The sequence below is a fragment of the Oncorhynchus clarkii genome, chromosome 16 (assembly GCF_045791955.1).
Source record: "Oncorhynchus clarkii lewisi isolate Uvic-CL-2024 chromosome 16, UVic_Ocla_1.0, whole genome shotgun sequence".
Classification (NCBI taxonomy): domain Eukaryota; kingdom Metazoa; phylum Chordata; class Actinopteri; order Salmoniformes; family Salmonidae; genus Oncorhynchus; species Oncorhynchus clarkii.
In genome coordinates this window covers 74,023,946-74,048,346 of record NC_092162.1, presented here as the reverse complement: position 1 = coordinate 74,048,346, position 24,401 = coordinate 74,023,946, and the positions used below count along the sequence as shown (strand labels likewise).

Below are 24,401 nucleotides of genomic sequence, written 5' to 3'. Positions count from 1 at the left end.
CCTCAGTAGGGTAGAGAGAGGAAAAAGGGGGGAAGAGGTATTTGACTGTCATAAACCTATCCCCCAGGCCAACGTCATGACAGTAGTCTATCGCAATATTTTCCCACGGAGCTTTGTCGATAGCGCTATTAACTTCAGGGTGGCAATGTTGAGAACAGTAGCAAAACTTAAGTTCTTCATTCATATCTTTCAAGAAAAAACGCTGTAGACAGGATTATTCACACATTTAGCAGCTCATGTTAAAGACAGAAGCATGCTACATGGCAGACCAATCCTGATTCATCTCTTGGCATGTCCAGCCCATCCATTATCTCAGCCAATCATGGCTAGCGGGAAGGTTTCTGTATTTTTCCGTGGCTAAACCGACTAGGCTCGTTATTTAATGAATATGATGTCAGTTCGGTTGTCATCTAGGACATTCTCATCAATGATAAGATGACATAAACTCTACAGTGGAAAGTCTACACATCAGAGTTATCGGATTCACATGGAACTGTTGTTCAATTTAAATGTTTGAACATGAAATTATTTGTGATGGGATGAAATGTGATTTTAGCTTCTAAAATGTGACATTTGGGGTTTCATAAGATAGGGCTCTGCTCAATCAGTGGCCCGCCCCTGTGAAGGGACGTGGGCTATAAAACTTTTCAAACACGCCCTCCTCTCCCTTCCTATATAAGCCCTTGACGACAACATCATTTCCTGTTCCGATGATGTGAGGACGACGGTCCTATGTCAGAATGGTTCAGATAATACCTACAGAACGAAGCCAACATCAGCGTGAGCTTTGGTTGCAAATGGTATGAACTTTGAACTCTTATTCACTACAGAAGTGATTACCTCCTAGCCGTTGAGTTAGCAACAGCAGCTGCAAACGAGGGTTAGGAAAGAACAGACAGAGTATCCCATCTATCACCCAACGACGTTACTACAACGTATCCAATTGACCACCAGAGACATTCTTCAAAGGACAGAGGACTCGGTTTGGCAACACGGTCTTCCATCTACCACCAACCTACCGAAGCGCAGCTCAGAGTAAATATTTATTGCATTTTCCTTTTACAAATGGGCGGTAATTTAGAATGCATAAGAGACTGTATTTACGATGGCACAGCTTCTCCTTGTGTCCTTCAGTCTTCCCGCTCTTTCACTCAAGCCCAGCCCTTTTCGTCTGTGTAACAAGCTGTCATATGTGTTCCGCGCGGACGTTTTCCTTTATGAAATTTGATTTGAGTAGCCGGTAGAGAGGGGAGGGCAGAGAGGGGAGGGGCCTGCTGAATCTTTCACAGCCGCCGCCCAGCGATGGTACCGGGCCTGAAATAATTGCCAACTTTTTGTAATCTTTCAGAGCTAGAATCAGTTCTTTAAAATCAATTTTCATCAGTTTCAAGCTAACCCTCCTAATGTCATATGATCCCACGTGGACTAAGACAGTACCAACTCCAGACATCTGTGGTGCAGCGTTATAATGTCATGTACTCGCGCTCCAGGTTAGCACAGGGTTTTTGCTCCATGAAGTGAGTGAGTGAGTATATGTGTGTGTTACATACCTGGTAGGTGAATGTCTGCAGAGACTGTCCTGGTTCTGAGTCTCTCACAGAAACAATGACTGGTCCCTCCGTCTCCTGTTTACTGGGCTGGAGCTCACACACTATCCTGGAATACACAAACACATGACCAGACAATTAGCAATTAACACACAGGAAAAACAAATACTTGTAACACACACACACACACACGGAGCCTTGTAGTCTGAAGCCCTGTTCATGTTCCAATTGACTCAAATAAAAAAACATTTATAACCAACCGGAACCTGTTTCCTGCAGTCTGAACGGCCGAAAAGCAAATGGTTTCAGATATTTCAAGCCACCTCCGTAGGTGTGTCTGAACGGTCAAATCTGATATTTGCCCCTGATATTTTTAGACTGTTATTTGACATATATTATTGCTTGTTAGCTGCTCTGTTGACAGTTTGACAATAACATTTGGTAGCTTGTTCATTATTTACAAACAAATGAGTGAATGTGTTAAAATCTAGCCAGCTAGTCGACTGTTGTGTCTAGCCAGCTAGTCGACTGTTGTGTCTAGCCAGCTAGTCGACTGTTGTGTCTAGCCAGCTAGTCGACTGTTGTGTCTAGCCAGCTAGTCGACTGTTGTGTCTAGCCAGCTAGTCGACTGTTGTGTCTAGCCAGCTAGTCGACTGTTGTGTCTAGCCAGCTAGTCGACTGTTGTGGCTAGCCAGCTAGTCGACTGTTGTGGCTAGCCAGCTAGTCGACTGTTGTGGCTAGCCAGCTAGTCGACTGTTGTGTCTAGCCAGCTAGTCGACTGTTGTGTCTAGCCAGCTAGTCGACTGTTGTGTCTTAACAGCTAGTCGACTGTTGTGTCTAGCCAGCTAGTCGACTGTTGTGTCTAGCCAGCTAGTCGACTGTTGTGTCTAGCCAGCTAGTCGACTGTTGTGGCTAGCCAGCTAGTCGACTGTTGTGGCTAGCCAGCTAGTCGACTGTTGTGGCTAGCCAGCTAGTCGACTGTTGTGTCTAGCCAGCTAGTCGACTGTTGTGTCTAGCCAGCTAGTCGACTGTTGTGTCTAGCCAGCTAGTCGACTGTTGTGGCTAGCCAGCTAGTCGACTGTTGTGGCTAGCCAGCTAGTCGACTGTTGTGTCTAGCCAGCTAGTCGACTGTTGTGTCTAGCCAGCTAGTCGACTGTTGTGTCTAGCCAGCTAGTCGACTGTTGTGGCTAGCCAGCTAGTCGACTGTTGTGGCTAGCCAGCTAGTCGACTGTTGTGGCTAGCCAGCTAGTCGACTGTTGTGGCTAGCCAGCTAGTCGACTGTTGTGGCTAGCCAGCTAGTCGACTGTTGTGGCTAGCCAGCTAGTCGACTGTTGTGGCTAGCCAGCTAGTCGACTGTTGTGTCTAGCCAGCTAGTCGACTGTTGTGTCTAGCCAGCTAGTCGACTGTTGTGGCTAGCCAGCTAGTCGACTGTTGTGGCTAGCCAGCTAGTCGACTGTTGTAGCTAGCTAGCTAGTCGACTGTTGTGGCTAGCTAGCTAGTCGACTGTTGTGGCTAGCTAGCTAGTCGACTGTTGTGTCTAGCTAGCTAGTCGACTGTTGTGTCTAGCTAGCTAGTCGACTGTTGTGGCTAGCCAAAAAGGACTTGTTTTGAAAGTTGGATCCTTTGAGGCTTTAAAAGTCTTCTGACACTATGGTTTTTAACGTTCAATTGATCGTTTATGTGAAAAGTGACGACGTCAGGAAGGGCAGCTAAATGGGGACCTCAGCTTGACAGACAGACACACAGACACACATAGTGTTACCTGGTAGAGATGAGATATCCATGGGACTGAGGCAGGCAGCTGACCCCAGCTACAGTCACTCCACCCTGGATGTCCTGGTACTGCATCCCCAGGTTGGACCCACGGATGGTGATCAGAACACCTCCCTCCACCGGACCACTCACTGGCTGGATCTGACAGGGACAGAACAGGACAGGACAGGACAAAACGGGACAGAACGGGACAGGACAAAACGGGACAGAACAGGACAGGACAAAACAGGACAGAACAGGACAGGACAAAACAGGACAGAACAGGACAGGACAAAACAGGACAGGACAAAACAGGACAGAACAGGACAGGACAAAACGGGAGAGGACAGGAGAGGACAAGAGAGGACAACAGAGGACAGAACAGAGGACAGAACAGGAGAGGACAGAACAGGAGAGGACAGAACAGGAGAGGACAGAACAGGAGAGGACAGAACAGGAGAGGACAAAACAGGAGAGGACAAAACAGGAGGAGAGAGGACAGAACAGAGAGGACAAAACAGGAGAGGACAGAACAGGAGGAGAGAGGACAGGAGAGGACAGAACAGGAGAGGACAGGAGAGGACAGAACAGGAGAGGACAGGAGAGGACAGAACAGGAGAGGACAAGAGAGGACAGAACAGGAGAGGACAGAACAGGAGAGGACAGAACAGGAGATTACAGAACAGGAAAAGGTCTTTACTAAAATCCAAAAACAACATGGTATAGGAGTTGAACACACTTTAGTCTCAATGTTGTTTGTCACTAAAGTCTCCATTAGAAGATATTTATTCACAAAGCATCTCAGATCCTAATGAACCTGATTCCAGAACAACGCTTCTTCTCTGAGACCCTTTATATACCCAGGTACAGGACAGTGATGTTCAGAGCGATGTGTGTGTGTGTACCTGTGTGATCTGAGGCGAGGGACAGGTGTCAGCGGGCCCAGGTGAGCTGGTACAGGAGAGATTGTAGACACAGCCTGGTGTCTCTCCACCACACCAGACACAGCCGTACCCTGAAGACACCGCTCTGCACTGACTACAGTCAGACTGGCCCACTGAACAGTCATATAGCTGCACTGTGGACAACAAAACACAGCGGGTACCTCCAATGTCAAAGTAGCTTTTAATTCCACTTTAAATTGTACTCCAAGAGTTGAGAAATATACATTTTCTTCATTCTCAAGAGATAGCAGTGAATGGAACACAGTATAGAATTCAACAGAGACGTCTCACGTCTGAGGTCGGGAGCAGAGTCGATGCGATGGAAACCTCTTCGCAGATAGATGGGAGCAGAGTACTCCAAACGTTTTAAAGGGTACTGGAACTGAGAGGGGAGGGCAGAGAGCGGAGGGCAGAGAGGGGAGGGCAGAGAGGGGAGGGCAGAGAGGGGAGGGCAGAGAGGGGCCGGCAGAGAGGGGAGGGCAGAGAGGGGAGGGTAGAGAGGGGAGGGCAGAGAGGGGAGGGCAGAGAGGGGAGGGCAGAGAGGGGAGGGCAGAGAGGGGAGGGCAGAGAGGGGAAGACAGGGAGGGGAGGGCAGAGAGGGGCCGGCAGAGAGGGGAGGGCAGAGAGGGGCCGGCAGAGAGGGGAAGGCAGAGAGGGGCCGGCAGAGAGGGGAGGGCAGAGAGGGGAAGGCAGAGAGGGGAGGGCAGAGAGGGGAGGGCAGAGAGGGGAGGGCAGAGAGGGGAGGGCAGAGAGGGGCCGGCAGAGAGGGGAGGGCAGAGAGGGGCCGGCAGAGAGGGGAGGGCAGAGAGGGGCCGGCAGAGAGGGGAGGGCAGAGAGGGGAGGGCAGAGAGGGGAGGGCAGAGAGGGGCCGGCAGAGAGGGGAGGGCAGAGAGGGGCCGGCAGAGAGGGGAGGGCAGAGAGGGGCCGGCAGAGAGGGGAGGGCAGAGAGGGGAGGGCAGAGAGGGGCCGGCAGAGAGGGGCCGGCAGAGAGGGGAGGGCAGAGAGGGGAGGGCAGAGAGGGGAGGGCAGAGAGGGGAAGGCAGAGAGGGGAAGGCAGAGAGGGGCCGGCAGAGAGGGGAGGGCAGAGAGGGGCCGGCAGAGAGGGGAGGGCAGAGAGGGGCCGGCAGAGAGGGGAAGGCAGAGAGGGGCCGGCAGAGAGGGGAGGGCAGAGAGGGGAAGGCAGAGAGGGGAGGGCAGAGAGGGGAGGGCAGAGAGGGGAGGGCAGAGAGGGGCCGGCAGAGAGGGGAGGGCAGAGAGGGGCCGGCAGAGAGGGGAGGGCAGAGAGGGGCCGGCAGAGAGGGGAGGGCAGAGAGGGGAGGGCAGAGAGGGGCCGGCAGAGAGGGGAGGGCAGAGAGGGGCCGGCAGAGAGGGGAGGGCAGAGAGGGGAGGGCAGAGAGGGGCCGGCAGAGAGGGGCCGGCAGAGAGGGGAGGGCAGAGAGGGGAGGGCAGAGAGGGGAGGGCAGAGAGGGGAAGGCAGAGAGGGGCCGGCAGAGAGGGGAGGGCAGAGAGGGGCCGGCAGAGAGGGGAGGGCAGAGAGGGGAGGGCAGAGAGGGGAGGGCAGAGAGGGGACGGCAGAGAGGGGAGGGCAGAGAGGGGAGGGCAGAGAGGGGAGGGCAGAGAGGGGCCGGCAGAGAGGGGAGGGCAGAGAGGGGCCGGCAGAGAGGGGAGGGCAGAGAGGGGAGGACAGAGAGGGGAGGGCAGAGAGGGGCCGGCAGAGAGGGGCCGGCAGAGAGGGGAGGGCAGAGAGGGGAGGGCAGAGAGGGGCCGGCAGAGAGGGGAGGGCAGAGAGGGGAGGGCAGAGAGGGGAAGGCAGAGAGGGGCCGGCAGAGAGGGGAGGGCAGAGAGGGGCCGGCAGAGAGGGGAGGGCAGAGAGGGGCCGGCAGAGAGGGGAGGGCAGAGAGGGGCCGGCAGAGAGGGGCCGGCAGAGAGGGGAGGGCAGAGAGGGGAAGGCAGAGAGGGGCCGGCAGAGAGGGGCCGGCAGAGAGGGGCCGGCAGAGAGGGGCCGGCAGAGAGGGGCCGGCAGAGAGGGGAGGGCAGGGAGGAGAGGGCAGAGAGGTTATTATTGTTAGTCATACTATATTTGTACTGTTGTGGAATGCTCAGATTATTAAAAGTATATGTAAGGGATTATGTTTAAATATATGTATGTTTGTTAGTGTTTAAATATACACTACAAGTCAAACGTTTTAGAACAGCTACTCATTCAACGTTTTTTCTGTATTTCTGGAGGTGTGTTGGGTCATTGTCCTGTTGAAAAACAAATGACAGTCCCACAAAGCGCAAACCAGATGGGATGGTGTATCGCTGCAGAATGCTGTTGTAGCCATGCTCGTTAAGTGTGCCTTAAATCCTAAATAAATCACAGACAGTGTCACTAGTAAAGCACCCCCACACCATCAAAACATCTCTAATTTGTACTCATCAGGACACATTTCCACCAGTCTAATGTCCATTGCTCGTGTTTCTTGGCCCAAGCAAGTCTCTTCTTCCTATTGGTGTCATTTAGTGGTGGTTTCTTTGCAGCAATTTGACCATGAAGGCCTGATTCACACAGTCTCCTCCGAACAGTTGATGTTGATGTGTATGTTACTTGAACTCTGTAAAGCATTTATTTGGGCTGCAATTTCTAAGGCTGGTAACTCTAATGAACCTATCCTCTGCAGCAGAGCTAACTCCGTCTCTTCCTTTCCTGGGGCGGTCCTCATGAGAAACAGTTTCATCATAACGCTTGATGGTTTTTGCGACTGCACTTGAAGACACTTTCAAAGTTCTTGGAATGTTCCATATTGACTGACCTTCATGTCTTAAAGTAATGATGGACTGTTGTTTCTCTTTGCTTATTTGAGCTGTTCTTGCCACAATATGGACTTGGTCTTTTACCAAATAGGGCCATCTTCTGTATACCACCCCTACGTTGTCACAACACAACTGATTGGCTCAAACGCAATAAGGAAGAAAGAAATTCCACAAATGTACTTTTAACAAGGCACACCTGTTAATTGAAATGCATTCCAGGTGACTACTACATTAAGCTGGTTGAGAGAATGCCAAGAGTGTGCATCGAGGCAAAGGGGGGCTATTTGAAGAATTTCAAATATAAAATACATTTTGATTTGTTCACTACATGATTCCATATGTGTTATGTCATAGTTTTGTGTCATAGTTTTGTGTTTAAAAACTTCTTAAGGCTAGGGGGGGCAGTATTTTCATGTCCGGATGAAAAACGTGCCCAAAGTAAACTGCCTGCTACTCAGGCCCAGAAGCTAGGATATGCATATAATTGGTAGATTTGGATAGAAAACACTCTGAAGTTTCTAAAACCATGTCTGTGAGTATAACAGAACTTATTTGGCAGGTGAAACCCCGAGGACAAACCATACAGGATTTTTTTTTTTTTAAGGTCACTCTCTTTTTAATGGGTTTCTATGTGGATCTACATTTCTAAGGCACTTGCTTGCAGTTCCTATGGCTTCCACTAGATGTCAACAGTCTTTAGAAATTGGTTGATGTTTTTCCTTTGAGAAATGAAGAAGTAGGGCTGTTCAGTCTGAATGTCAAGTCTAGTGTACTGTTGGGGTGCACAACCTGAAAGCTCGCTCCACTTTATTTTTGTCCAGTATTGAACACAGTTTATTCCGTCTCAAATTGTATCGATTATTTACGTGTAAAAACACCTAAAGTTGGATTAGGAATGTTGTTTGAAATGTTTGGACAAAGTTTACCGGTAATTTATTAGATAATGTGTAGTCATGTTGGGCGAGTTGGAACCGGTGTATTTTCTGAATCATACGCGCCAATTAAATGGACATTTTGGATATATAACAACAGAATTTATCGAACAAAATGACCATTTGTGATGTTTATGGGACATATTGGAGTGCCAACAGAAGATCTTCAAAGGAAAGGCACGTTATTTCTGAGTGTCGCGCCTGGCGGGTTGAAATATGATTGTCATGTGTATGTTTGATGGGGCGCTGTCCTCAGATAATCGCATGGTTTGCTTTCGCCATAAAGCCTTTTTGAAATCTGACACTGTGGCTGGAAGTTCATCTTTAAACAGGTGTTTAACACTTGTATGATTTTTGAATTATTATTATGAGTATTTCTGTTTTTTGAATTTGGAGCGCTGCAATTTCACTGGGTGTTGTCAAATGAATCCCGTTAACAGGATTGGCGAGCGAAGGGATCACTAAGAAGTTAAGTGTGTGTGTCAGGGTTTGTGTTTAAATGTGTGTGTGTGTGTGTGTGTGTGTGGGTGTCAGGGTTTGTGTTTAAATGTGTGTGTGTGTGTGTGTGTGTGTGTGGGTGTCAGGGTTTGTGTTTAAATGTGTGTGTGTGTGTGTGTGTGTGTGTGTGTGTGTGTGTGTGTGTGTGTGTGTGTGGGTGTGTGTGTGTGTGTGTGTGGGTGTCAGGGTTTGTGTTTAAATGTGTGTGTGTGTGTGTGTGTGTGTGTGTGTGTGTGTGTGGGGGGGTGTCAGGGTTTGTGTTTAAATGTGTGTGTGTGTGTGTGTGTGTCAGGGTTTGTGTTTAAATACCTGGTGGACAGAGCATGTAAAGGTGGTGACCTTGGTTTCTGGGTCTTTCTTCAGAATGGCGTTCAGTTTAAGCTCCTCCCCCACAACGACCACCACACAGGTATACTGTTCCTCACCCTGAAGATGACAACACACCTGTCTCTGTCTCAGATAAACCAGACAGTACAGATTATTCTAAATGTTTCAGTAACCCCCTAGATTAACCAGACAGTACAGATTATTCTAAATGTTTCAGTAAACCCCCCCCTAGATTAACCAGACAGTACAGATTATTCTAAATGTTTCAGTAAACCCCCTAGATTAACCAGACAGTACAGATTATTCTAAATGTTTCAGTAAACCCCCTTAGATTAACCAGACAGTACAGATTATTCTAAATGTTTCAGTAAACCCCCCCCCCTAGATTAACCAGACAGTACAGATTATTCTAAATGTTTCAGTAAACCCCCCTAGATTAACCAGACAGTACAGATTATTCTAAATGTTTTAGTAACCCCCCCCCCCTAGATTAACCAGACAGTACAGATAATTCTAAATGTTTCAGTAACCCCCCTAGATTAACCAGACAGTACAGATTATTCTAAATGTTTCAGTAACCCCCCTAGATTAACCAGACAGTACAGATTATTCTAAATGTTTCAGTAAACCCCCCCCCCCCCCTAGATTAACCAGACAGTACAGATTATTCTAAATGTTTTAGTAACCCCCCCTAGATTAACCAGACAGTACAGATTATTCTAAATGTTTTAGTAACCCCCCCCCCCCCTAGATTAACCAGACAGTACAGATTATTCTAAATGTTTCAGTAAACCCCCTAGATGAACCAGACAGTACAGATTATTCTAAATGTTTCATGAAAATATTTATTGATTGATCACCTACTTATAAACCCTGAATGTGGCGTTATCTTTGTCCACATGTATATTAAAAACATACCTGAAACACGTCCAGGTTCCTGCCCAGTAGGGTCAGAGGGGACAGGAAGCCCATGGGGACCAGAGGAGAACTCTGTAGAGCCCACACAAAGGGACACGAGTCTGCACCCCGCGGCTCCAACTGCTGCTCCTAGTGGTGGCAGGGGGATATTAGATTGGAACGGAACGGCACAAAATGGAGAGAAGGAGAGGCTGTGTGTAGAAAACAACAATCAATGTTCAGTCAAAGTGCAGAGAGGACAGAGGTGTTACTAAGGCCTGGTAGACAGGGTCTGGGGTTGTTACTAGGGTCTGGGGTTGTCTTACCCACAGAGTTGTTACTAAGGCCTGGTAGATAGGGTCTGGGGTTGTCTTAACCACAGAGTTGTTACTAAGGCCTGGTGGATAGGGTCTGGGGTTGTTACTAAGGCCTGGTAGATAGGGTCTGGGGTTGTCTTAACCACAGCGTTGTTACTAAGGCCTGGTGGATAGGGTCTGGGGTTGTCTTAACCACAGCGTTGTTACTAAGGCCTGGTAGATAGGGTCTGGGGTTGTCTTAACCACAGCGTTGTTACTAAGGCCTGGTGGATAGGGTCTGGGGTTGTTACTAAGGCCTGGTAGAGAGGGTCTGGGGTTGTTACTAATGTAACGGATGTGAAACGGCTAGCTTAGTTAGCGTGGGCGCTAAATAGCGTTTCAATCAGTGACGTCACTTGCTCTGAGACCTTGAAGTAGTAGTTCCCCTTGCTCTGCAAGGGCCGCGGCTTTTGTGGAGCGATGGGTAACAACGCTTCGAGAGGTGACTGTTGTTGATGTGTGCAGAGGGTCCCTGGTTCGCGCCCGGGTATGGGCGAGGGGACGGTCTATAATTATACTGTTACATTGATGCTGTTGACCCGGATTACTGGTTGCTGCGAAAAAAGGAGGAAGGTCAAAAGGGGGGTGAGTGTAACGGATGTGAAACGGCTAGCTTAGTTAGCGTGGGCGCTAAATAGCGTTTCAATCAGTGACGTCACTTGCTCTGAGACCTTGAAGTAGTAGTTCCCCTTGCTCTGCAAGGGCCGCGGCTTTTGTGGAGCGATGGGTAACAACGCTTCGTAGGTGTCAGTTGTTGATATGTGCAGAAGGTCCCTGGTTCGCGCCCGGGTATGGGCGAGGGGACGGTCTAAATTTATACTGTTACACTAAGGCCTGGTAGATAGGGTCTGGGGTTGTCTTACCCACAGAGTTGTTACTAAGGCCTGGTAGATAGGGTCTGGGGTTGTCTTAACCACAGAGTTGTTACTAAGGCCTGGTAGATAGGGTCAGGGGTTGTCTTATCCACAGAGTTGTTACTAAGGCCTAGTAGACAGGGTCTGGGGTTGTTACTAAGGCCTGGTAGATATGGTCTGGGGTTGTCTTACCACAGAGTTGTTACTAAGGACTGGTAGATAGGGTCTAGGGTTGTTACTAAGGCCTGGTAGATAGGGTCTGGGGTTGTCTTAACCACAGAGTTGTTACTAAGGCCTGGTGGATAGGGTCTGGGGTTGTTACTAAGGCCTGGTGGATAGGGTCTGGGGTTGTTACTAAGGCCTGGTAGATAGGGTCTGGGGTTGTCTTACCACAGAGTTGTTACTAGGGTCTGGGTTTATCTTAACCACAGCGTTGTTACTAAGGCCTGGTAGATAGGGTCTGGGGTTGTCTTAACCACAGAGTTGTTACTAAGGCCTGGTAGATAGGGTCTGGGTTGTTACTAAGGCCTGGTAGATCGGGTCTGGGTTGTCTTACCAGTGAGTTGTGTATGGTGTGCTGCCTGGGACAGCTGCTGTTGTTGTGGGTACACAGCCCACCCAGGACACACCATTTGCATGGCCACACACTGCCCACACAAGCCATACACCTAAACACAGAGAGACATATGGATTTAGGTACTGTATGGGGTCTAATATACAGATTTAGATACTGTATGGGGTCTAATATACAGATTTAGATACTGTATGGGGTCTAATATACAGATTTAGATACTGTATGGGTCTAATATACAGATTTAGACACTGTATGAGGTCTAATATACGGATTTAGATACTGTATGGGTCTAACATATGGATTTAGATACTGCATGGGTCTAACATATCATGCAAAACGCAATATACCGCCAGTATTTCTGTATTTAAAAAAAGTTATACATCTTGAAAAGGTGATTGCTGACATGAAAAACACATAGACCCTATATCAACAACAACAAAACACATAGACCCTATATCAACAACAACAAAACACATAGACCCTATATCAACAACAACAAAACACATTGACCCTATATCAACAACAACAAAACACATTGACCCTATATCAACAACAACAACACACGTTGACCCTATATCAACAACAACAAAACACATTGACCCTATATCAACAACAACAAAACACATTGACCCTAATATCAACAACAACAAAACACATTGACCCTATATCATCAGAACACATTGACCCTATATCAACAACCTATATCAACAACAACAAAACACATTGACCCTATATCATCAGAACACATTGACCCTATATCAACAACAAAACACATTGACCCTATATCATCAGAACACATTGACCCTATATCAACAGAACACATTGACCCTATATCAACAGAACACATTGACCCTATATCAACAACAACACATATTGACCCTATATCAACAACAGAACACGTTGACCCTATATCAACAACAACAAAACACATTGACCCTATATCAACAACAACAGAACACATTGACCCTATATCAACAACAACACGTTGAAAACACGTGTGTGTACGGTGTGTGTGTGTGTACGGTGTGTGTGTATGTGTACGGTGTGTATGTGTGTGTGTGTATCTCTTACGGGGAGGTGGTGTTGAGTCGCCCCACAGCTCGACAGTCGTAGAAGATGATGTCACTGCTAGAGATGGTCACGTCTCTGAACACCACAGACACACGTAGGGACACGTGGTCTACAGGGACAGGAGACACGTTAACATTCAGAAACTTTTTCCACTTTGTTACGTTACAGCCTTATTCTAAAAATTGATTGAATGCAATCTACACACAATACCCCATAATGACAAAGCGAAAATAGGTATTTAAAAAAGTGAGCAAATGTATAAAAAAAAAAAAAAGAAACTTATTTACATAAGTATTCAGACCCTTCGCTGTGAGACTTGAAATTGCGTTCAGGTGTTTCCTGTTTCCATTGATCATCCTTGAGATGTTTCTACAACTTGATTGGAGTTCACCTGTGTTAAATTCAATTGATTGGACATGATTTGGAAAGGCACACACCTATATATAAGGTCCTACAGTTGACAGTGCATGTCAGAGCAAAAACCAAGACATGAGGTTGAAGGAATTGTCCGTAGAGCTCCGAGACAGGATTGTGTCGAGGCTGAGATCTGGGGAAGGGTACCAAAACATTTCTGCAGCATTGAAGGTCCCCAACAACACAGTGACCTCCATCATTCTTAAATGGAAGAAGTTTGGATCCACCAAGACTCTAGGTTCCTAGAGCTGGCCGCTCGGCCAAACTGAACAATCGGGGTGACCAAGAACTCATTGTGAACCCAATGTTCACTCTGGCAGAGATCTAGACTTCCTCTGCGGAGATGGGAGAACCTTCCAGAAGGACAACCATCTCTGCAGCTCTTCACCAATCAGGCCTTTATGGTAGAGTGGTCAGATGGAAGCCGCTCCTCAGTAAAAGGCACATGACAGCCCACTTGGAGTTTGCCAAAAGGCACCTAAAGGACCCTCAGACCATGAGAAACAAGATTCTCTGGTCTGATGAAACCAAGATTGAACTCTTTGGCCTGAATGCTAAGTGTCACGTCTGGAAGAAACCTGGTACCATCCCTACAGTGAAGCATGGTGGTGGCAGCATCACTACGGTGAAGCATGGTCTTGGCAGCATCACTACGGTGAAGCATGGTGGTGGCAGCGTCACTACGGTGAAGCATGGTGGTGGCAGCATCACTACGGTGAAGCATGGTGGTGGCAGCATCCCTACGGTGAAGCATGGTGGTGGCAGCATCATGCTGTGGGGATGTTTTTCAGTAGCAGGGACTGAGAGACTAGTCAGGATCGAGGGAAAGATGAACGAAGTAAAGAACAGAGAGTTCCTTGATGAAAACCTTCTCCAGAGTGCTCAGGACCTCAGACTGAGGCGAAGGTTCCCCTTCCAATAGGACAACAACCCCAAGCACACAGCCAAGACAAAGCAGGAGTGGCTTTGGGACAAGTCTCTGAATTATTTTCAAATACCTTGGCAAAAATGTCTAAAACGTTTTTTTGCTTTGCTATTATGGGGTAATGTGTATCGATTAATGAGGAAAACAAACAGTTTAATCCATTTTAGAATAAGGCTGTAACCTAACAAAACGTGGAAAAAGTCAAGGGGTCTGAATTCCCTTCCCAAGGCACTGTATCACACATACGACTTGTTTCGATGCTGGACAGAAAAAAATAACGTTAAAGAATGAATAACAATCCCAATTCTCTTTATAATAGGGCTACTGTTCACAGAGAGACGTGTACCTCCCGCATCAGAGGGGCGTGTACCTCCCGCATCAGAGGGGCGTGTACCTCCCTCATCAGAGGGGCGTGTACCTCCCCTCAGAGGGGCGTGTACCTCCCCTCAGAGGGGCGTGTCCCTCTCATCAGAGGGGCGTGTACCTCCCGCATCAGAGGGGCGTGTACCTCCCGCATCAGAGGGGCGTGTACCTCCCTCATCAGAGGGGCGTGTACCTCCCTCATCAGAGGGGCGTGTACCTCCCCTCAGAGGGGCGTGTACCTCCCGCATCAGAGGGGCGTGTACCTCCCGCATCAGAGGGGCGTGTACCTCCCGCATCAGAGGGGCGTGTACCTCCCTCATCAGAGGGGCGTGTACCTCCCCTCAGAGGGGCGTGTACCTCCCCTCAGAGGGGCGTGTACCTCCCCTCAGAGGGGCGTGTACCTCCCTCATCAGAGGGGCGTGTACCTCCCGCATCAGAGGGGCGTGTACCTCCCGCATCAGAGGGGCGTGTACCTCCCGCATCAGAGGGGCGTGTACCTCCCTCATCAGAGGGGCGTGTACCTCCCTCATCAGAGGGGCGTGTACCTCCCTCATCAGAGGGGCGTGTACCTCCCGCATCAGAGGGGCGTGTACCTCCCTCATCAGAGGGGCGTGTACCTCCCTCATCAGAGGGGCGTGTACCTCCCTCATCAGTGTAGTCAGGCTCAGAAACTGATCTCACAGTGACATCAACAAAGAAGCACTTTACCCTCTGCCTGAAATTCAATGATTTCTGTATTGAGAAAATAAATGATCATGTGATGAATGTGATTAGCTGTTTGGGATGAAAGATGGCTCTGCAGTTGACAGCTGCCGTTGCTTTCTGACCTAGTCTGCTAATTTTGTGTTTTTTTTTTTTTCTTTACGCTGATCTTAACTTTCGGTCTAGCATACAGGCAGTTATGCAAATCTGTGGACACCAGTCAGATTTTGACGGCAATGTTACGAAAAATAGACTTCAAGGACATAACTCAATGCTGCAATGATGAAAACATCGGGAGAAAAACCCATCTAAAAACTAAACCAAAGAGTTCTGCACCAAATCAATCCTGAAAAATAAATGGTATATTCTGTAATCAGTCAAAGAAATTGCCTCTTCAAGGAGCCTTCCGACTGGTGGTCTTGTTAGCACGGTCGCAATATTGGAGATACCTTGGTGAGATCTGCCCCCTGAAACCACTCAAGACACTTGACTCCCTATCCCAAATGGTGAACTACAAACGTGTCTCATGTGCACAGTGTAATAGCTCTATAAAAACATCCTTCTTCAGACGCCCACATACAGGTCGAAAGATCCCTGTTAGAGGCATCACCTCATGCAAGACCAAGGGAGTAATCCATCTCATCACCTGTTCATGTGGAAAACGTAGAACACACGTAGGACAAACGAAAAGACAACTAAAACAACGCATAGCTGAACACCGCAGCTCAATCAGGTGTGAGAACATTGACTCTCCAGTAGCAGCTCACTTTGTTGAAGCTAACCATCCCATCTCCTCCCTCAAATACACAGGCGTTGAGCTTGTTGCTCCACCAAGGAGAGGAGGTAACATCAAGATCCTTCTACTACAAAGGGAGGCTTACTGGATATCCTTCCTAAAAACATTGACCCCTAGTGGTCTGAATATTGACTGTTGACTGTTGATGATGCTTATTATGCATTATGGTTGAACCAAAAGATTACATAGATGTTTTGATATTGGAAATATTTAAATATATAGGTGATGAATGAAATGAAACAATAATGTTAGCATTAGCATCAACATACAATGGCATAATATATTCAATATGCTGTGGGCTATTGTCTTTTAACAGTTTCACTCAATTAATTTTGATCAACCTAGCAATTATGACACAGCCCTCACTATAGTCAACATAACCTGCTTCAAGCATTCATGACATTACCCTGAAGAAGGATATATATATATATATATATATATATATACATATATATATATATATATATACACACACACACATATATATATATACATACACACATTTATATATATACATACACATATACATACACACACACATACAGTAGGGCAGAAAAGTATTTAGTCAGCCACCAATTGTGCAAGTTCTCCCACTTAAAAAGATGAGAGGCCTGTAATTTTCATCATAGGTACACTTCAACTATGACAGACAAAATGAGAAAAAATACGTAACTTCTTCTGGTGTCCTTTGACAGCTCTTTGGTCGAAACGTGTTCTCAGGAGCAGTGGAAACGTGTTCTCTGGAGCAGTGGAAACACGTTCTCTGGAGCAGTGGAAACGTGTTTTCTATAGCAGTGGAAACGTGTTCTCTGGAGCAGTGGAAACGTGTTCTCTGGAGCAGTGGAAACGTGTTCTCTGGAGCAGTGGAAACCTGTTCTCTGGAGCAGTGGAAACGTGTTCTCTGGAGCAGGGGAAACACGTTCTCTGGAGCAGTGGAAACCTGTTCTCTGGAGCAGTGGAAACCTGTTCTCTGGAGCAGGGGAAACACGTTCTCTGGAGCAGTGGAAACGTGTTCTCTGGAGCAGTGGAAACGCGTTCTCTGGAGCAGTGGAAACGTGTTTTCTGGAGCAGTGGAAACGTGTTCTCTATATTAGTGGAAACGTGTTCTCTGGAGCAGTGGAAACCTGTTCTCTGGAGCAGTGGAAACGTGTTCTCTGGAGCAGTGGAAACGTGTTCTCTGGAGCAGTGGAAACGTGTTCTCTGGAGCAGTGGAAACGCGTTCTCTGGAGCAGTGGAAACCTGTTCTCTGGAGCAGTGGAAACGTGTTCTCTGGAGCAGTGGAAACGTGTTCTCTGGAGCAGTGGAAACGTGTTCTCTGGAGCAGTGGAAACCTGTTCTCTGGAGCAGTGGAAACGTGTTCTCTGGAGCAGGGGAAACGTGTTCTCTGGAGCAGTGGAAACGTGTTTTCTATAGCAGTGGAAACACGTTCTCTGGAGCAGTGGAAAAGCGTTCTCTGGAGCAGTGGAAACGTGTTTTCTATAGCAGTGGAAACGTGTTCTCTGGAGCAGTGGAAACACGTTCTCTGGAGCAGTGGAAACGTGTTTTCTATAGCAGTGGAAACGTGTTCTCTGGGGCAGTGGAAACGTGTTCTCTGGAGCAGTGGAAACGTGTTCTCTATAGCAGTGGAAACGTGTTCTCTGGAGCAGTGGAAACACGTTCTCTGGAGCAGGGGAAACGTGTTCTCTGGAGCAGTGGAAACACGTTCTCTGGAGCAGTGGAAAAACGTTCTCTGGAGCAGTGGAAACGTGTTCTCTATAGCAGTGGAAACGTGTTCTCTGGAGCAGTGGAAACACGTTCTCTGGAGCAGTGGAAACCTGTTCTCTTGAGCAGTGGAAACGCGTTCTCTGGAGCAGTGGAAACGTGTTCTCTGGAGCAGGGGAAACTTGTTCTCTGGAGCAGTGGAACCACGTTCTCTGGAGCAGTGGAAACACGTTCTCTGGAGCAGTGGAAACCTGTTCTCTGGAGCAGTGGAAACGTGTTCTCTGGAGCAGTGGAAACGTGTTCTCTATAGCAGTGGAAACGTGTTCTCTGGAGCAGTGGAAACGTGTTCTCTATAGCAGTGGAAACGTGTTCTCTGGAGCAGTGGAAACCTGTTCTCTGGAGCAGGGGAAACGTGTTCTCTGGAGCAGTGGAAACGTGTTCTCTGGAGCAGTGGAAACGTGTTCTCTGGAGCAGTGGAAACCTGTTCTCTGGAGCAGTTGAAACCTGTTCTCTGGAGCAGTGGAAACCTGTTCTCTGGAGCAGGGGAAACGTGTTCTCTGGAGCAGTGGAAACGTGTTCTCTGGAGCAGTGGAAACGCGTTCTCTGGAGCAGTGGAAACCTGTTCTCTGGAGCAGTGGAAACGTGTTCTCTGGAGCAGTGGAAACGTGTTCTCTGGAGCAGTGGAAACCTGTTCTCTGGAGCAGTGGAAACGTGTTCTCTGGAGCAGGGGAAACGTGTTCTCTGGAGCAGTGGAAACGTGTTTTCTATAGCAGTGGAAACACGTTCTCTGGAGCAGTGGAAAAGCGTTCTCTGGAGCAGTGGAAACGTGTTTTCTATAGCAGTGGAAACACGTTCTCTGGAGCAGTGGAAACATGTTTTCTATAGCAGTGGAAACGTGTTCTCTGGGGCAGTGGAAACGTGTTCTCTGGAGCAGTGGAAACGTGTTCTCTATAGCAGTGGAAACGTGTTCTCTGGAGCAGTGGAAACGTGTTCTCTGGAGCAGTGGAAACGTGTTCTCTGGAGCAGTGGAAACGTGTTCTCTGGAGCAGTGGAAACGTGTTCTCTGGAGCAGTGGAAACGTGTTCTCTGGAGCAGTGGAAACGTGTTCTCTGGGGCAGTGGAAACGTGTTCTCTATAGCAGTGGAAACGTGTTCTCTGGAGCAGTGGAAACCTGTTCTCTGGAGCAGGGGAAACGCGTTCTCTGGAGCAGTGGAAACCTGTTCTCTGGAGCAGTGGAAACGTGTTCTCTGGAGCAGTGGAGACGTGTTCTCTGGAGCAGTGGAAACGTGTTCTCTGGAGCAGTGGAAACGCGTTCTCTGGAGCAGTGGAAACACGTTCTCTGGAGCAGGGGAAACGTGTTCTCTGGAGCAGTGGAAACACGTTCTCTGGAGCAGTGGAAACGTGTTCTCTGGAGCAGTGGAAACACGTTCTCTGGAGCAGGGGAAACGTGTTCTCTGGAGCAGTGGAAACACGTTCTCTGGAGCAGTGGAAACGTGTTCTCTATAGCAGTGGAAACGTGTTCTCTGGAGCAGTGGAAACACGTTCTCTGGAGCAGTGGAAACCTGTTCTCTTGAGCAGTGGAAACGCGTTCTCTGGAGCAGTGGAAACGTGTTCTCTGGAGCAGGGGAAACTTGTTCTCTGGAGCAGTGGAAACACGTTCTCTGGAGCAGTGGAAACGTGTTCTCTGGAGCAGTGGAAACCTGTTCTCTTGAGCAGTGGAAACGCGTTCTCTGGAGCAGTGGAAACGTGTTCTCTGGAGCAGGGGAAACTTGTTCTCTGGAGCAGTGGAAACACGTTCTCTGGAGCAGTGGAAACGTGTTCTCTGGAGCAGGGGAAACTTGTTCTCTGGAGCAGTGGAAACCTGTTCTCTGGAGCAGTGGAAACGCGTTCTCTGGAGCAGTGGAAACGCGTTCTCTGGAGCAGTGGAAACGCGTTCTCTGGAGCAGTGGAAACGTGTTCTCTGGAGCAGGGGAAACTTGTTCTCTGGAGCAGTGGAAACGCGTTCTCTGGAGCAGTGGAAACGCGTTCTCTGGAGCAGTGGAAACGCGTTCTCTGGAGCAGTGGAAACGCGTTCTCTGGAGCAGTGGAAACGCGTTCTCTGGAGCAGTGGAAACGCGTTCTCTGGAGCAGTGGAAACGCGTTCTCTGGAGCAGTGGAAACGCGTTCTCTGGAGCAGTGGAAACGCGTTCTCTGGAGCAGTGGAAACGCGTTCTCTGGAGTGATGAATCACGCTTCACCATCTGGCAGTCCGATGGACAAATGTGGGATAAGGCGGATGCCATAAGAACGCTACCTGCCCCAATGCATAGTGCCAACTGTAAAGTTTGGTGGAGGAGGAGGAATAATAGTCTGGGGCTGTTTTTCATGGTTCGGGCCCCTTAGTTCCAGTGAAGGGAAAGCTTAAACGCTACAGCATACAATGACATTCTACAAGATTCTGTCCTTCCAACTTTGTAGCAACAGTTTGGGGAAGGCCCTTTCCTGTTTCAGCATGATAATGCTCCCGTGCACAAAGCGAGGTCCATACAGAACTGGTTTTGATATCAGTGTGGAATAACTTGACTGGCCTGCACAGAGCACTGACCTCAACCCCATGGAACACCTTTGGGATGAATTGGAACGCAGAACGGCAAGCTAGGCCTAATCGCCCAACATCAGTGCCCGACCTCACTAATGCTCTTCTGTCTGAATGGGAAGCAAGTCCCTACAGCAATGTTCCAACATCTAGTGGAAAGGCCTTCCCAGAAGAGTGGAGGCTGTTATAGCAGCAATGTTCCAACATCTAGTGGAAAGCCTTCCCAGAAGAGTGGAATCCTTCCCAGAATAGTGGAGGCTGTTATAGCAGCAAAGGGGGGACAAAGTCCATATTAATACCCATGATTTTGGAATGAGAAGTTCGACGAGCAGCTGTCCACATACTTTTGGTCATGTAGTGTATCTATACCTAGAACAATACAGTGCCTTGCGAAAGTATTCGGCCCCCTTGAACTTTGCGACCTTTTGCCACATTTCAGGCTTCAAACATAAAGATATAAAACTGTATTTTTTTGTGAAGAATCAACAACAAGTGGGACACAATCATGAAGTGGAACGACATTTATTGGATATTTCAAACTTTTTTAACAAATCAAAAACTGAAAAATTGGGCGTGCAAAATTATTCAGCCCCTTTACTTTCAGTGCAGCAAACTCTCTCCAGAAGTTCAGTGAGGATCTCTGAATGATCCAATGTTGACCTAAATGACTATTGATGATAAATACAATCCACCTGTGTGTAATCAAGTCTCCGTATAAATGCACCTGCACTGTGATAGTCTCAGAGGTCCGTTAAAAGCGCAGAGAGCATCATGAAGAACAAGGAACACACCAGGCAGGTCCGAGATACTGTTGTGAAGAAGTTTAAAGCCGGATTTGGATACTAAAAGATTTCCCAAGTTTTAAACATCCCAAGGAGCACTGTGCAAGCGATAATATTGAAATGGAAGGAGTATCAGACCACTGCAAATCTACCAAGACCTGGCCGTCCCTCTAAACTTTCAGCTCATACAAGGAGAAGACTGATCAGAGATGCAGCCAAGAGGCCCATGATCACTCTGGATGAACTGCAGAGATCTACAGCTGAGGTGGGAGACTCTGTCCATAGGACAACAATCAGTCGTATATTGCACAAATCTGGCCTTTATGGAAGAGTGGCAAGAAGAAAGCCATTTCTTAAAGATATCCATAAAAAGTGTCGTTTAAAGTTTGCCACAAGCCACCTGGGAGACACACCAAACATGTGGAAGAAGGTGCTCTGGTCAGATGAAACCAAAATTGAACATTTTGGCAACAATGCAAAACGTTATGTTTGGCGTAAAAGCAACACAGCTCATCACACTGAACACACCATCCCCACTGTGGGCGGCAGGGTAGCCTAGTGGTTAGAGCGTTGGACTAGTAACCGGAAGGTTGCGAGTTCAAACCCCCGAGCTGACAAGGTACAAATCTGTCGTTCTGCCCCTGAACAGGCAGTTAACCCACTGTTCCCAGGCCGTCATTGAAAATAAGAATTTGTTCTTAACTGACTTGCCTAGTTAAATAAAGGTAAAATAAAAAAAATAAAATAAAACTGTCAAACATGGTGGTGGCAGCATCATGGTTTGGGCCTGCTTTTCTTCAGCAGGGACAGGGAAGATGGTTAAAATTGATGGGAAGATGGATGGAGCCAAATACAGAACCATTCTGGAAGAAAACCTGATGAAACCTGAAAGACCTGAGACTGGGACGGAGATTTGTCTTCCAACAAGACAATGATCCAAAACATAAAGCAAAATGTACAATGGAATGGTTCAAAAATAAACATATCCAGGTGTTAGAATGGCCAAGTCAAAGTCCAGACCTGAATCCAATCGAGAATCTGTGGAAAGAACTGAAAACTGCTGTTCACAAATGCTCTCCATCCAACCTCACTGAGCTCAAGCTGTTTTGAAGGAGGAATGGGAAAAAATTTCAGTCTCTCGATGTGCAAAACTGATAGAGACATACCCCAAGCGACTTACAGCTGTAATCGCAGCAAAAGGTGGCGCTACAAAGTATTAACTTAAGGGGGCTGAATAATTTTGCACGCCCAATTTTTCAGTTTTTGATTTGTTAAAAAGGTTTGAAATATCCAATAAATGTCGTTCCACTTCATGATTGTGTCCCACTTGTTGTTGATTCTTCACAAGAAAATACAGTTTTATATCTTTATGTTTGAAGCCTGAAATGAGGCAAAAGGTCGCCGAATACTTTCGCAAGGCACTGTATGTATTTGCCGTCAATAGGCCGGGGGTCTAAGTGTGGCACAAAGCACCTGGCCGTGACTCAAAAGTCATGTGATAACCTGCCTGTCTTGGACTAAAGTCTGTCATGGTATTGTATCTCAACAAGGCTAACCTGGAAAAATAATAAAATATATAAAAATAAAATATTTACAGATCTATTTTTATATAAAACTTTAAATAAAATGGCCGCTTACCACTTCCTGGTGGGCTGGGTGGGAGGAGCTCAGGCTGGGGTGATTGACAGGTTATGGTGGTTCCCGTAACGACAGCTGGTTGAGTGGCGAGGGTTCCAAAGGAGCAGGACAGAGACTCCTCCTCCTCTGACAGGGTGGGCAGCAGGGCCACAACAAGAGAAACCTGGGAGAGGAAACAACAAGGAACTTTAACTCAACTATGTTTGGAGTATCCTGAAGTAAAAGGGCCTTTTTCTTCTCAGTCAGTCTCAACCTGTTTCTACGTAATCATCTCATGCCATGTTTTTACTCCAGAATGACATTTCATTGATAAATATTTTGAGTAAAAACAAGGCACGAGTTGATATATCGTTGTATTGATTGGCTAGAGAAGTTACCTGGTTTGTCAGGTCTTAATGAGACACTTATTTTCCTGAATCAAGAACAGCAATTAGAGGAACAATATTTGGAGTACCCCGACTTTATTCAATACTATACTGCCACAGTTCCCCCACCCGAGTCACTATACTGCCACAGTTCCCCCACCCGAGTCACTATACTGCCACAGTTCCCCCACCCGAGTCACTATACTGCCACAGTTCACCCACCTGAGTCACTATACTGCCAAAGTTCACCCACCTGAGTCTCTATACTGCCACAGTTCACCCACCCGAGTCACTATACTGCCACAGTTCACCCACCCGAGTCACTATACTGCCACAGTTCACCCACCCGAGTCACTATACTGCCACAGTTCACCCACCTGAGTCTCTATACTGCCACAGTTCACCCACCTGAGTCACTATACTGCCACAGTTCACCCACCTGAGTCTCTATACTGCCACAGTTCACCCACCTGAGTCTCCTCCTCTCTGCTTTGGATGGCAGGCTCCAAGCTCTGGACAGTCACACACTGGTTGGCAGGCTGGTTGGCAGGCTGGTTGGCAGGCTGGTTGGCAGGCTGGTAGCTCCACAGCCAGTGGTTGGCTTGACCCTCACGACTACACTCCATTCGACGACTACATCTGAATAAAGGAAAATAAACACAGGTTACCATGGAGACAGCAGAGACTGTGTTCTAGTCTGGTTGTTACCACAGGTTACCATGGAGACAGCAGAGACTGTGTTCTAGTCTGGTTGTTAACACAGGTTACCATGGAGACAGCAGAGACTGTGTTCTAGTCTGGTTGTTAACACAGGTTACCATGGAGACAGCAGAGACTGTGTTCTGGTCTGGTTGTTAACACAGATGACCATGGAGACAGCAGAGACTGTGTTCTGGTCTGGTTGTTAACACAGATTACCATGGAGACAGCAGAGACTGTGTTCTGGTCTGGTTGTTAACACAGATTACCATGGAGACAGCAGAGACTGTGTTCTGGTCTGGTTGTTAACACAGATGACCATGGAGACAGCAGAGACTGTGTTCTGGTCTGGTTGTTAACACAGATTACCATGGAGACAGCAGAGACTGTGTTCTGGTCTAATTGTTAACACAGATTACCATGGAGACAGCAGAGACTGTGTTCTGGTCTGGTTTATCCACTGTGGTACCAATAAGATAGGTGATGCTGTAATGTGTTCTGTGTGGGTGTACAGTACCTTCCCTCCAGGACACACCAGCCACAGTGAGGGTCTCTGATAGACAGACAGGACTGGCAGTCAGGCTGTTGTTCACACTGATATACAGACACCTTGGACACCTGAGAGAGAGACAGATTAGTTCTCTACATTATCAACTCTACAGATCTCAAGTCAAGATAAGACAAAAGACATCAGGTCTATTATCCACATGGAACTAAAAGACATCAGGTCTATTATCCACATGGAAATAAAAGACATCAGGTCTATTATCCACATGGAACTAAAAGACATCAGGTCTATTATCCACATGGAACTAAAAGACATCAGGTATATTATCCACATGGAACTAAAAGACATCAGGTCTATTATCCACATGGAACTAAAAGACATCAGG

The 24,401-nt window shown here is 47.6% G+C and overlaps 1 protein-coding gene across 1 annotated transcript in view; it reads right to left on the bottom strand.

The window, feature by feature from the left end:
- The window catches only part of LOC139369011 (plexin-B3-like), a 279,425-nt gene that overhangs the window by 42,555 nt on the left and 212,469 nt on the right, over positions 1-24,401 (bottom strand). The window contains exons 6-16 of the mRNA XM_071108578.1: positions 24,026-24,126; positions 23,280-23,448; positions 22,445-22,607; positions 12,549-12,657; positions 11,460-11,571; positions 9,715-9,843; positions 8,779-8,895; positions 4,535-4,625; positions 4,205-4,377; positions 3,310-3,461; positions 1,551-1,656 (exon numbers count right to left, since the gene is read on the bottom strand). Coding sequence (XP_070964679.1) covers positions 1,551-1,656; positions 3,310-3,461; positions 4,205-4,377; positions 4,535-4,625; positions 8,779-8,895; positions 9,715-9,843; positions 11,460-11,571; positions 12,549-12,657; positions 22,445-22,607; positions 23,280-23,448; positions 24,026-24,126 — 1,422 coding nt within the window. The remainder of the gene's footprint in view (positions 1-1,550; positions 1,657-3,309; positions 3,462-4,204; positions 4,378-4,534; positions 4,626-8,778; positions 8,896-9,714; positions 9,844-11,459; positions 11,572-12,548; positions 12,658-22,444; positions 22,608-23,279; positions 23,449-24,025; positions 24,127-24,401) is intronic.